Raw genomic sequence first — 14,215 nt, forward strand, 5'->3', positions numbered from 1 at the left:
ATGCAGATACGGGAGAGAGTTCCCACAAGGGTTTGGGAGGAGGGACTGATGACAATTTTTCGTGGTTGACTAAGTTTTTTAAAAAGCCACTTCCAAGGGCACATCAACCAGTCAGCGGAGGCACTTGTTCCAGCAGGAGGTGGGAGGTGGGGGCGGGGTGGAGCGTGGGGAGGAGCGACACGCGCAGCTCTGGGACTCGGGGCCTTCCGTGAGTCGCCGTGAGTCCGTGGACCCGCCACCTAAACGCACCCCAGGACCCGGCCATCCACACCCCCCGGGACCACCTTCCGCCGCGGACTGTTGGGGATTCCTCCGGCCCGGTCCGGCCAGGCGGGTTCCCCTGCCTCACGCGAACTGCCCGCCCCCATTCCGCGTCTCCGCCCCTCGCCGGGGCCGCCGGGTGCCGAGGGAGGCAAGGGTGCCACGGCTGGAAAATGAGCGGTGCCCGGAGGGTGGCCCGGAGCTGCAGGTAACGCGCGCTAGCCCCCGGCCCTAGAGGGCACCGCACACGCGCCCCGTCCACGCGTGGCGACCACGCTGCGCCCACCCGCGGGCTTGCGCCCAAGCGGGTCCCGGGGTGTCCTGGCGTCGGGGCGCAGGGTGGCGGGGGGGCGGCCGGGCGGCCGGCTCCGGGGGGGCGGCACTAACGCTCCCCGCTTGTCCCGCAGCTCAGTTTGCTCGGCCGTTCCCGGGAGCGGCGGGAGGCGGCGGCGGCGGCTGTGAGTGGGGTCACGCGGCGGGCGCCGGATGCCTCCGAAGATGGAGAAGTTTCTGCAGATCGCGCCTCACTCTCTGGCCATCGTCCTGGGCCCGGCTGAGGGGCCGGCGGGGCAGAGGTCCGAGGCCGCCCGGCCCACGTCCCCGGCCGGGCCCCGGCAGCTCTCCCGGCACCACATCGGCTACGAGATCTTCGCCGACTTCAAAGCCGAGAACATGCAGCACTTCTGGAACAAGAAGGTCACGGCAGCGGTGGCCGAGACGTTCTTCCTGGGCTGGATCGACGAGCAGGTTCTGCTGATCCAGGGCAAGGAGGAGCATCTGGAGGCGCTGCGCGAGGGCTGGTCGCGCCGGGCGCTGCGGCCGCCCTCGGGCTTCCACATCCGCTGCCTCGGTGAGTCCGGCCGCCGGGCGCCCCGTCCCGTCCCGCCGGGTCGCGTCCGGTGCCGTAGCGCCGGGGACCTCTCCCCGCCCTGCCGGAGCCGGCGCGCAGGCCGGGTTCCCCCGGGCGCCCGCGTCTCTCTCCACCCCCGCGCCGCGCCGGGGGAGGGGCCGGCGGCCTGGGCGCGCGCGGGACGGGGGAGCTTCCTGGCACCGAAACCCCGGGAGCAGTACCTCTGCGCGCACGGCGCTCCTGGCCGGCCGGCGGGAGCCTCCCTGGCGGCACCTGCGGGGCGGTGCCTGGGGCCGACCAGGTGGGCGGCGGCGCGGGAGGCTCGGCGGGTCCTCGGCCGCTCCGGGGCTGCCGGGTTTCCGCTTCTGCGCTCGGCTCTGGCCGCGGGCGAGCGTGCAGACGAGGGAGAGGTGGAGACAGACGGCGCCCAGGTAGCTTCGAGCGGCAGCGGGCTTAGCCGCGGGAGACGGCGGCTAGGTGCGCGGGCGCCCCCGGGTGCATCCTGTCCGGGGACCGGGACCCGGCCCCTCCGCGCCACCCCCGGCTGCCTCTGCCCGGGGCGGCGCGTCCCTCCCGGGGTGGGTTGACTTTTAAGCGCCGGTGTTTCTGTGCACGACTGAGCTGTGTAGATTTCGTTGCCGCCCGTACATCTTTCAAGTCATTTTGTGAGTTTGAAGGTAGGAAGAGACACGAGGACCAGAGAAAAAAGTCTGATCCTCAACAAAAGAGAAAGCAGTGTCCGGGAAGAGCCTGCAAGGTGCTGTTCACTGCTGCATTTCCAGCGCGTCTCGATCTGCTGTTTGTTTCTTAAATTGCCTTACTTTTTCTCAACCCAGTCTGCATCTATTTTAGACTATACTTTTTATTTTTGTACTTTAGGCTCGGTGGCTCAAAACGGATATAGTAAATAGTAATATTTTGTGAAACGGTTTCGGGAGAGAAACCATTCTTCTAGTCCCAAGGTTTAGAAATTCTTTTGTGACATTTTGGGAGGAGGTCAAAAGTTCAAACGCTAAAAGACGGTAAAGCCGCCTTTTTCGTTAGCCAGGGTTGCTACGCTACCTTCTGCTGAAAGCAGACCTTTTTACCTGCTAACGTGCCTTCCTCTACGTATGGCAAATTTATAGCATTTTTGTTTTGTTTTGTTGTGTTTTGTCAATTTTCGAATAGCAGAGATCTTTACAAAACTTTCTTTAAATCCAGTAGACAAAAAACTAGTAAAGCTTGCCTCTTGTGTGTTTTACAACGTGTGTTGAAATTTCGAAAGGTGCCTTCACTTTCTTTTTTGACGTTAGCAAAAACCTCAATGGAGTCCCTGTAATTAAGCTGCCTTAGTAAAGGGCCAAGATTAATGTCTCCGAGATTTCATCTGCTCTCCTACTGTAGAACTGCAACACACTAGGAGGTAAGAATGTATGTAGTCATTTTTAGGCACTGCAGAGATTGCATTTCAATAGTTTTTAACCTTGACTTCATACTTATTCTTTACTTTCTATTTTGGAAAATTTCAAACAATATGCAAAACTAGTACAGTAGTTCTCTCCCTCTCCCCTTCTTTGCCAGGATGTTTCAAGACCTTGAGCAGATGCCTGCAACCCCAGATGGACCTATATGTTAATACTGTTTTTTCCTATACCTTCATACCTATGATAAAATTTAATTTTAAAATTTCTTACAGTAAGAGAATATCTGAATTGCTAGCATCATTTCTCTTCTGCTTTGGGGCCATCGTTAAGTAAAGTAATGGTTACATGGACACAAACACTGCAATACCACCACTGTTGAAGTGATGCTGGGCAGGGCGACTGCTAAGTGGCTAATGGGCAGGCAGGTGACCTATGCATTGTGGATTCGCTGGGCAAAGGGATGATTTACATCCCAGGATAGGGTGGGATGGGGGAGTGAGTTCATGAAGCTACTCAGAATGATGCCCAATGTAAAACGTATGAATTGCTTGTTTCTGGAATTTTCCATTTAATATTTTTGGATCTCAGTGGACTCCAGGTAACAAACTGCAGAAGCAAAACCTTAAGGGTTTTGCTTATAATAAAAAATGCTATATTGAACTCCTATGAACCCATTATCCAGCTTCAGAACTTACCAGTATATGACCAATCTCATTGCATCTTTAAATCTCTCCCACTGTTCAAAATCCCAGCTATTATAATAATACCGTTTGATTTGTAAATATTTCGGTTGTTCGTATTATTTTTCATTTTAGCAGAATTGGTGAGCTTATGGGAATTGGTGATTTGTCATATCAAGCAAATAGAACTATTTTGGCATTTTAAGGGTTTACAGATTGCTGTAGTTCATTGACTGTGGCCTGTTGCCTCAGTATCTTGAACTGTCTCAAGCTGACTGGCAGCTGGCAGGTAGAGTAGCTGCACTGGCTCAGCCCTTACCTCAGTAGCATGATGGCCAGCACGCAGAGCACCTCCTGAAACCCACAGCAGACCAAGGAGCATGGGTGATGTCTTCTGGGATCCAGGTGGTTAGCTTTTGTGAACTGCTTGGGGATTCAGTAACGATGGTAAAATACTGAATTGTTTGTGATGGTTCACCTCCTGTAAAACTTCTCTCAGGGAACCTCCGTGTCAGCTGCAAGGCTTCCTAATTTTTTGGTGGAAGATCTTTTATTGAGCTTTGAAACTCCAAAGTCCAGAAGCCCCTGATAACTGGCTCACAACCTTTTACTCTGAGGCACAGTATATGTGTGGACAGGTTCATGCACTCAAAAATACAAGAAACAAAACCTCAGCCACAGACGTGTACTCAGAGGGAACCTAGCTCTAAATCTGGAAGGAGTGAGTGCCAGTCTCATAGGCACTCTGTCTAATTTATATGCAAAAGCAGGAGTTGATCATTATCTGTGAGATTTTATTATTAGTAATGCATTTCTTGCAGGATAACTTTCAACGGATCCCTCAGACTGACTACCTATATTATCAGGTGCTTTTATGTGGTTTTGTGATTTTCCTTGATTATTTCGTGGGTATGAGACAGCCACAAAACCAGACAGAGATGAGCCTTCTGGAGGGCATCATATTTCCTCTTGTTGAACTTGAATTAACTTCATCAGTCACAAGTAGTCCTCTTAAATAACTGGTAGGCAAATGCCAGTTTGCATTTTATTCTACTTATGGTTAATAATTATTCACAAAGTTTGGTTGTTTTCCAGGTAGTCTCTGAGAGCTCATCTCTAGGTCGTGGTAATAAAATTGTCCTGTTAGATCCTCTCAGTGATGAAAGGGGAAGATTGCCTTTGTTCCATCTCAGAGTAACCTTCTCCTCGTGGGGTGTGTATGTGCGCGCGCGCACGTGCGCACAAATGCATTAACCCCATGGACAAGAGGTCTGCCCAGGCCCTCTTTTTTGGCTGCGGCCCAGCGTTGGTGAGGCAAGCCTACACTTTCACTGCAGGATTGAAAACAATCTTGTCTTGCCTTGTAACTTGAAACATGCGTCTTGAAGTTGCCAGCAATTCCAGATTACTTTTGGCTGTAATTCCAAAAGTATGTGGTTCTAATCACACACTTTTCAGGTCCGGGTTCAACAAGGGGGAGATGACTATGGATTCAATAAGAAGCAAGGAATTAAGGAACTCAAAGGAAAAGTAGTTTTGATTTGGGAGATTCAAACCCACTGCTTAGAAATGACCTACTTTGGACATGGAGGGAATAAAATTTCAGACTTTTGATTTCTGGGGCCCTCCAAAGGGAAGTATGGGTAGGAAACTAACAATGTTTTAAAGTTGTGCTGTGTACTTTGATTTAACACTCAGTTGGACGCGTGACATGTTCACTGAGTGCCTGCTAGCGCCCGGCTCTATGTCCTTCTGGAGGTTATAAAGACTGATGAAGCCTGCCATCTTTGTAGAGATGCTGACTCTGGAACTGGGCATGTGCGGAGGCCTCTGAGCTCAGGGAGTGAGGAGCAGTTACTTCTTCCTGGTGGCCTGGGAGAGGGGTTCCCAGAGAAGAGGCTTGCCCTGAGCCTGGTGCAGGGCTTCCTTCAGATCAGGACAGCTCTCCCACCTGGGCAGGAGCATAAGTGGTCACGGGACGGAGGAATCCCAGACGTGTTTGGCTGGCTGGGGAGTAGGGGGACAGCGGTATGATCAGACAGCAGAAAGCGGGGCTTGGGCCAGAGGTGCCAACTGAGAAGCCCTGGTAGCTTCTGAGCAGGGAGAGGGAATGACGGGGTTTGAACTTTGGTATCCTGAGAATTCTGGGGCAGGGGAGGGGACTGGGCACAGGTACAGCAGCTATTGAAAGAGCAGTGGGGAGAGGTGGTGGGCGCTGTGAGGGAGTGTTTGTTCTCTCTCAGTTCCTTCCCGTGGTCGGGGTTACTGTGCTTTGGAACATAGCCCTGTAGCCTGGTTGAGTCTGGAGGGCCTTCCAGCCTCCCCACAGCCCCAGAGGCCCTTGTGAGGCCCCTGCGGGGAGCCCAGATGTTCCTCCCTCCTGGGGCTCCTGGGGTTTCCCACCTGCCAGCCTGATTCAGATCCAACCATCTCCATAGATGCTCCTAACTTAAGATCTCAGGGACCGTGGCTCAGTGTCTCTGTCCCCTCCAGTGGCTCTTTATACTTAGATATTATATTTTACTTTATATAGTATTATACAGAGTCGTGTCCGATTCTTTGCGACCCCATGGACTGTAGCCCACCAGGCTCCTTTGTTCATGGGATTCTCCAGGCAAGAATACTGGAGTGGATAGCTATTCCCTTCTCCAGGGGATCTTCCCGACCCAGGGATTGAACTTGAGTCTCCTGCACTGTGGGCGATTCTTTACCATCTGAGCCACCAGGGAAGCTCCATATAAATATATATTTGTATAATTATATAAATATAAATAAATATAGGTATATATTACGTTTATACATATTATATAAATTGAATTATATTATACTTTGTGTGTGTGCTCAGTTGCTCAGTCATGTCTGACTCTTTGCGATCCCATGGACTGTAGCCCACGAAGCTCCTCTGTCCATGGGATTCTTCAGGCAAAAATACTCGAGTGGGCTGCCATTTCCTTCTCCAAGGGATCTTCTTGACCCAGGGACTGAACCCGTGTCTCTTGTCCCTCCTGCATTGGCAGGATAGTTCTTTACCACTGTGCCACCTGAGAAGCCCATATTGTACTTTATCCTTAGCTATTAACTTAGTAAGGACCAAACACGCTTTTTAGGCTTTAAATCAGAACTTATACATTATAAAATTTTTAGCTGTTGTATCGCTGAAATTCACATAATATTATACATCAGCTATAGTTCCATAAAAAAAGAAAATTGTTTAGAACATAAGGGCATCAAGCATTTCTTCTATTCTTTATTGGTTTTTTTCAAAGAGAGTTGCTCTCTTAAAGTGGCTTTTCCGAGTAGTAACTTTTTAAGACAATTGTTTTAAAAGGATACACTTCAAAAGAATTTGTATATATCCCAACCAAAAGTTGATTTATTTAAGTCAACTTAAAATTGAATAATATGCCTAGGCTCATGTCTGGGATTGCCAAATGAGTGTTATAAAGCTTTTGGAATTAGAGGCACCCGGTCATTCAACAACTGAAGAACCTCCTCCGATCTCCTAGGATTTGTTCTGGGAATTGAAGTGGAGAATAGGTCAGACATAGCCCTTGTACTTTTGGATATTCCATTCTAAGAGGGCAACAGAAATTTTAAAAATTAAACAAAAAGTAAGAATTTCAAAGTATTTTAAGGGCTTTAAAAATTAAGCAGGTGAGGACTTGCCAGACAGTCCAGTGGTTAAGACTCTGAGCTTCCACTGCCGGGATTTCGGGTTTGATCCATGGTTGGGGAACTAACATCCCAGATGCTGTTAAAAAAAAAAAAAAAAAAGCAGGTGATAGAGAGTGACAGGGAAACATGAGATGATAGCTAACATTTATTGATCATTTACTATTTCATAAATGCTTTATTTCTGTTGGCTATTTAGGTATCATTATTTTACCCGTTTTACTGTTGAAAACACTGAGGAATAAATAGCAGGACAAGTGCTTCTCCCAGGACGCCTAGTTAGTAAGAGAGAGAGCTGGGGTCTGGACCCAGGCAGCGGAAGTTTTGCCTGTTTTTCTTTTTCTTTTTGGTTATACAGATAAGATTCAAGTTCAGGTTGCCGGCCCCCAATACACACACTCTCCTAGCAGTTTAGGGTTCCAGGTACCCAGAGGCCACGGGTTTGCTTGGAGGTGGCTGAGACCACACAGGGAAAAGGGAAACCAGCACCGGTCCAGGATGCTGCGAGAGACCCTCACGATCAAGCTTCCTTTAAGCCAAACTGTTTGGTCCATTGCTTTGTGTGGTTAATGATCTTTCTTCGGGGCTCACTCACAGGAAGGCAGATTCTTCATTTTCTGCCCCAAAGCCACATTCCCCGCCAGGGCTTTGACTGACAGCCCAATAATACCTCTTGTTTTGTGTAGCACTTGACTGATGGATGAGCTGGGGGCCAGTGGTGGAGGAGCAGATGAAAATCAGCTTGAATGCCGGAGGGACAGAAAGGAAAGCCCTTGAGGCTGATGCTTGTTGAGCCAGCCAGAGAATGGAAGGTGTGACCGGAGATGAGGTCAGAGGGGCTGGCCGACGCCAGGTCGTGTGGGGCCTCTTGGTATTTTATTCTGTGGTGACAAGGTTTTGAGCATCCAGTACAGTTAGGGCACTGGGTTGGGGTCTGTAGAATATCCAGAAAAGCGTCAGACAGGGGACCCTCTCTTAGAGAAGCTTACCTCCTGTATTAAAATCTCACTGTCTAGACAGTGAACAAGGATGTATTTCAACTTTTATTGATTTCTAGCTAGTCATAAAGGTATTTTTATGAATTACCTCACTCTGGCTCGAAGAAATTTTCAGTAAAGGTGTGCCAATTTCATCGTAATGAAGTGTTTAGAATGAACTTCAAAGACTCAAGGCCTTGTGATAACTGTTGTAATTTAGATTGTACTGGCATGGGAGGATACGGCTGTGGATATTTTGATATCAGTCTCTCTTGACAAAGAACCGTAATCTCGGACCCTGTCAAGGGTCAGAATTAGTGGTATCTCTTTAAAGAATTTGATAAATGATTTGGGTCAAGAGGTACAGGGAATTTATCAGAGCCTTTGGGGGTGGCAGACCCACCTATCTATGAGAGTCCGCAGGATGGTGGTGGGCACCCTGTGACATGGCCCCCCGGGATTGAGATATTCTTTTGATATTAATGCAATGAAAGCAGACCTCCCTGCTGTCGATGTGAGTCTTAACGGCTCAACACACACAGTAAAATTCTTCCTCTGCCTCAGTTTCTTGGGAAGGCCCTATATTGGAGTTTTCTATAATGAGAGCCCATCTGTGGATGTAAAATGGCATGTCTCTGAAACAGGGATGTCACCTCCCACTTCCCAATACCAAACACGTGGGGGAGGCTTTAAAGTCCCCCTGTCTGCGTGGATGCCAGCTGTTTAATAGTAAGTCCAAAATAACCTCCTCACAAAGCCACAGGTCCCTGGAGGTCCCAAAAGGCTTACCAGTGTTGCTTAGCTATGGACCCAGACTGGCAGGATTGCACCTTCTGACCACCTGCGATCGCTGTGGCCTCTGTCTTCACGGTGAGGCCGCTGGTGCTCAGAGGACGCGCTGGGATGCTGTGACTGCATCCCCTCTTAGCATCTCCTTCCATGCCTGTCACCCTTCCCCTGACGCTGTGTCAGACGCCCTCCTCCCCATTTCTTCTTCTTTCTCTCCAGGTTTGGGCAACTTTTCCTTTTAAATCTTGCAATCACAGGTGATGTCTTCTCTGCCTTTCTACTTCTAAGGCCACATGCCCCCCGCCCCTAACAGCCCGAGTTTTTTAGAACCTGAAGTTCTCCTTATGTGTCCATTTCCAGGACACCAGAGCTCCATCACCTGCTCTTCTAAAGAACACTGTCTCTGGCGATTCCAGGCTCCTCATTTTCCTTGGAAGTGACCTTCATGAGTCAAGATAGTTTTCTGACACTTTCATGCTGAAAAAGAGGGGAAGAACTTCTATATGTTTAATGTCTCCAAAGGGACACCATCCCAGATGTGATTTTCAAAACAAAATTTTATTTCTTTATAGATGTTCCCAAACCTGCGGCTCTCACCCCTTGAGGCTGTTTTCTGCTCTTGCGCAGGTCCTCTCCGCAGCGTTTTCCTGCCCATCTTACCAAGGCTAGGGGGAGCGTTACAGGATCTAATCTGTGTTCCTGCAGTAGAGGGGTTTTTTCTCTGCTATGTGGAAACATCTGTCCAGTCTGGCTAGTTCGTGTAGCTTCTTTGTTTTTTTTTTTTTCTTCATGTTAGTTATTTTTTCTCTGTTTCTGGACAAAAAAATCAGACACTTTCTGGACTCCTCCAAAGGAGGCCAAAGGATGACACAGTCCAATGAACACTGCTGTCCTTCTGGAAAGAAATTCCAACTCTTTATCTCATCGATTATAATCGTGTTTATGCCACGTGTGTGTGTGTGCACATGCGCGCTCAGCCGTGTCCTACTCTTTGCAACTTCATGGGCTGTAGCCCACCAGGCTCCTCTGTCCATGGGATTTTTTAGGCAAGAATACTGGCATGGGTTATCATTTCCTCCTCCAGCGGATCTTCCCAACCCAGGAATCGAAATCTCATTCTGTTGTTACAGTTCACCCAGATCCTCAAACCGCCTTCCTCCAAGATCTTCTCTTGGCCTCTAGCTTCTGATGGCTGGTCCTTTCCCCCTTGGTTCATTCTCTTTGGGTCTTGATGATATCAGCTTGGGGGAGATTTGGAAAGCCTGCTGACTTTACAGTCAATATACAATCGCAGGATACACAGATGATCCTTTCATTGTTGTTATTATGGGGGACAACTTTGTGACCAGCATACCTTGTCTAGGTTGATCACTCTCCTTTTATCAGAGTCCAGTTATTAGTTTGTAAAAAAAAAAAAAAACGGCTTTAGGTTATTAGACTGAAGTACTAACATAGAAAAGTGAAAGTGGTTCTTTAGAACCCGTCTCTGAACGTGCCAGATGATGGTGGTTGCTCTCTCATCCTCCTTCCACTCTTTCCTGTATCTTGAACATTTCCTCTTATATCAGTACTAAAGGAGGACCATTCTAGAGGACGGGCTTTATGCTTTTTGCTCCTTCAGTTTATTAAATGTCTACTGAGTCTACTTCAGAGTTGGAGAAGGGGTGAGTAGGGAGGAGGAAAAAGAAGAATGAACGTCTGTTAATATTCACTGTGGGTCAGGCATTGTTCTCACACTTTAATATAGTCTCATGTAACCCTTACTGAGGTTGTGCTAATATTTCCATTCTATAGAAGAGGAAACAGATTCAGAGAATATTTATACGTACATGTTTAACACAAGTCCTTTCTCATCCTTTTCACCTTGAAATTTTTTCCCAAAATTAATACTGGAATATCTCTGCTTTTTGATTGGTATATCGATTGCCACCTTTTGCTTTATCTTTTGTATGCTTTTATTTTAGTGTGTGTTCTATAAGCAGGATATCGAGTTAGACTTTAAACCCAATATGAAATTTGTCTTTTTAGAAATATTGAACCACTAACTGTATTGTAATAACATTTGTTTGCTCTTGCTTGAAACTTTTGTATGTCACATGGAAGGCCCTACAATGTGGGTTTGTTTTTTTTTTTTTTTCACACAAATCATTTATGTTGAAGTAGTGCACTCTTTTTACAAATGAATTAAATACCTTCTTTGGTGCTTTGCTCTTGACCTTGTAACTAAAGCAGTAGCTATAACCAGCAACCTAGTTATTCTGTAGCTTAGGTGAATCCCCAAATCTCTATCATCAACCCTAAGGAAGTGAAGCCAAGAGGGAGATAATCATAGCTGCTCCCATAGCCCCTCCTCAGGGAGGGAGCCAGTATAGACCTGAGTTAGTAAAACAGTCACTTCCTGGCTTAGAAACCCTCTTTGGACAGTGTTGATTTGGACCAGAGGCTGTGGAGGCTGCCCTTGCAGGACCAAGGCTCAGAAGACGGGGAGGATACTTGGGCAGGGCACCGGTTAGCATTTGGTCCTGTCCAAACTGGCCATGAGACATTGAGTCCTCACCCAATGGTCCTTGATAATTGGTCCCGTGCTCACGAAAGTTTTGAGCAGGCCCAAATGTCCTGCAAGGGTGGCCTTCATTTATTCTAAGGAGGTTACATCAGTGTCATTTGGTAACTGGACTATTTCCTTTGTTTAGCTTCTTTTTTAAAAAACTTGTCATTTTATACTGTGCAAAGAGTCTTAGATCCAGGATCAAAAGCAGAAGAGTGAGGGATGTTGGATGTTACTGAGTTAAACTGGCTCGCAAGGCAAGCAGCAGGCTCAGGTAATTGTAGAGAGAGATTTTGAGGTGATACAAGAAAGAGTAGAAGCTTCTTATAACAGAGGCGCATCTTTGGTTTGCGGAAGTCCATGCAGACAGAATTAGGTGGAGACTGCTAATGGCGATAATGTAGTGACATGTGACTGATGACTGTGAGGAAAAGGTTTAATTTGATGAACTTTTCCCCTCTTCTTTCAAAAATGAGCACGTTGCATATCTTTTTGACACTGTGAAAGAAACAAGGCTCAGAAAGCCCCAAAGTTTCTTTCCTTTTAAAAAAATTTAAGTACAGTTGATTTACAGTGTTATGTGTTTTCTTAGAATAGTGTAAGTTTCTCTTGTTTTCAAGTAGGTGCCCACTCGTTGTAACATGGCTAATACTAAGAAAGCCTGGATTCCATAAAATCCAGCATTATCTAGCTATATTTGTGGTGAAAATGTAAAAGCAAATTTAACCAGCAAATTTACATGCAATTTGAATAAGCGGGATTTTAAATTTCTATGTACTCAAACTGATGATTAGTTGATAAAGTTTTATTGTGTATAATGCCTTTTTAATGAGCCTAAATATTTGAATGACTTTAGATTTAATAAGTATTAAAGTGCCGTGCTGAAATAAGTATTACATTTTTTTTTTAATTACTTTTTTCTCTCCTCTCCCATTAAAAATTCTGGACATTTATTAGCAGAAGAAGGAAGGATTGGTTAAATGCTAACAGAACATACATTGAATTATTTCTGAAGAGCAGTTTGTTGTGAGTTGGTGAGTTCACATCATTTCAATGACTGTTTGTAAGACGGACTGTAAGAATGTAAATCTGGAGTGGCTGAATCCAAGGGTCAAGTGTATGATCTATTCAACAAATGCTTTTAATTTCAAGGGGAGGGATTTAGAGTATGCACAATTGTTCAAGGAGAGGGAATGTGAGTAATTTTCTCTGAGCCCTGACCCTGTGTACGCAAAAGTTCTAAGGACTTACGCATGCGGACTTGAATGAGTGAATGTGGTCCTTTGTAATATTGCCAACATATTTAATTTTCCAAGTAGGTAGGTCATTGTGTCGACTTTGTCCTCATGCCAGAACCATTATCCAGGCTTTTCAATTAAGATACTGCCTTCTCAAGTCACAAAAGTTGAAAATGACTACCATTTATATGCTCACCTGTTTTAAAATAACTGGCATTTATGTTCTGCTTGCTTGTATTAGCAGCTCCCTTTGAGTGTGTCTTTCCCATTAGTTTGTCATTGCTTTGAGGATGGAGACGATAAACTTCGGTTATGTGTCCTACCTCAGGTCTCTCTGTGATGTGGATTTATGAGTGTAGCGTGAGTGTATTTAGAAGTATAGTTAATGCTAACTGGCTGCTGGCGGTCATTTCTAAACTCCCTTTTGTGAAAATAATTAGACAAGGAGATCATTAAACTGGGGTAGCCCTAGTGTCTTTGGGAGCTTATGTAAGCAAATTGAATCCAGAGTCGACCAGATTTTTCTTGAATCTGAGAAAACGAAACTTAAGAACAACTACTAACAGCTGAGTGAAGTTTCTTACGTCAGCCACACATTTAAGATACAGCCAAATAAATAATTGCTTTGCTTCCCCTCTTCTCTATAAGCACCTCTGCTGTAGCCCCCTACACTGGGAAGCCCCCTAACCACTTTTCGGTTTTGACAATGCCTGAAAAAGCATAATTTTGGCAAAATATTATAAAATATATAATCTAATGATGATTATAGTTAACAGCCTATGTTAAATTTGTTTGAGTTACAACTCTGCTTTAGAAAATAAGACTTGGGGTACAGATTTTAAAAAATAAGTCAGATGGCATGTTAGTTATATTTCAGTTAAAGAGAAAATAAATTGGATAATTGAGGAAAACCACAGAGAAACTGGCCTCTTCAGCTGTTTGAAAAGCAAGAAGGAAAACTACTATCCCTGAATATTTTTGTTGTCAAGGGAGGGGAAAGAATTTGAGAGGAAAGGGTGTGAAATGAGGTCATAATTGGAAATAATGGACTTTATTGTTAATGGTTCTGGCATGTGACCCAAGCGTGCAGGTTGCCATGTGGGTCACCTAAGGCAGCAGCCACAATTCGGGACCTGAAATACATTAAAAGTGTTGCTGCAAAGTTACTGTGTTTTAGGAGGACGGAAGAAGATGTCACATTTATTAACAGACAAGTTGTATGTGCATGTCCTGAAAAGAAAACATTGAAAAAGTTGTGTTTGTATTTCTGTATCTATTAGGATGGGGTTTCCCTCGTGGCTCAGCGGTAAAGAATCTGCCTACAATGTGGATGATGTGGGTTGGGTCCCTGGGTTGGGAAGATCCTCTGGAGAAGGGAACGGCAACCCGCTCCAATATTCTTGCCTGGGAAATCCCATGGACAGAGGAGCCTGGTGGGCTGCAGTCCATGGGGTCACAAAGAGTCGGACATGACTTAGTAACTGAACAACAACAAAACAATATATTAGGATACACGAAATTATCAAAACATTTACTTCCATGTCTGGATGCCTGTAGCAGCCTTAGCCGCCAGTGTTCGAGACTTCAACGTCTTTTTTACTTTGCAGGCCTGTCCGAACAATCTTCAGAATTCCTGGGTGAATTTGGGAGATAATAAATAATTTCATGAGGCATTAGTCACGCATGGATTCACAAATGTACATTGTAAAGAATAAAATGCATATTGTATAGTTTTTTGAAAGTAGAGTCATGATGTCATTTAGCCTTAGTCATGAAAACCTTATTTAGAAAATG

At 46.1% G+C, this 14,215-nt stretch overlaps 1 protein-coding gene across 1 annotated transcript in view; it reads left to right on the forward strand.

The window, feature by feature from the left end:
• The first annotated feature begins 765 nt into the window (after window positions 1-765).
• STOX2 (storkhead box 2) overlaps window positions 766-14,215 on the forward strand; it is a 197,594-nt gene continuing 184,144 nt past the window's right edge. Inside the window, exon 1 of the mRNA XM_027530125.1 lies at window positions 766-1,111. Within this exon, the coding sequence (XP_027385926.1) occupies window positions 934-1,111 (178 nt within the window). The 5' untranslated portion in view covers window positions 766-933. The remainder of the gene's footprint in view (window positions 1,112-14,215) is intronic.

This window comes from Bos indicus x Bos taurus, chromosome 27, assembly GCF_003369695.1.
Source record: "Bos indicus x Bos taurus breed Angus x Brahman F1 hybrid chromosome 27, Bos_hybrid_MaternalHap_v2.0, whole genome shotgun sequence".
Taxonomy (NCBI): Eukaryota; Metazoa; Chordata; class Mammalia; order Artiodactyla; family Bovidae; genus Bos; species Bos indicus x Bos taurus.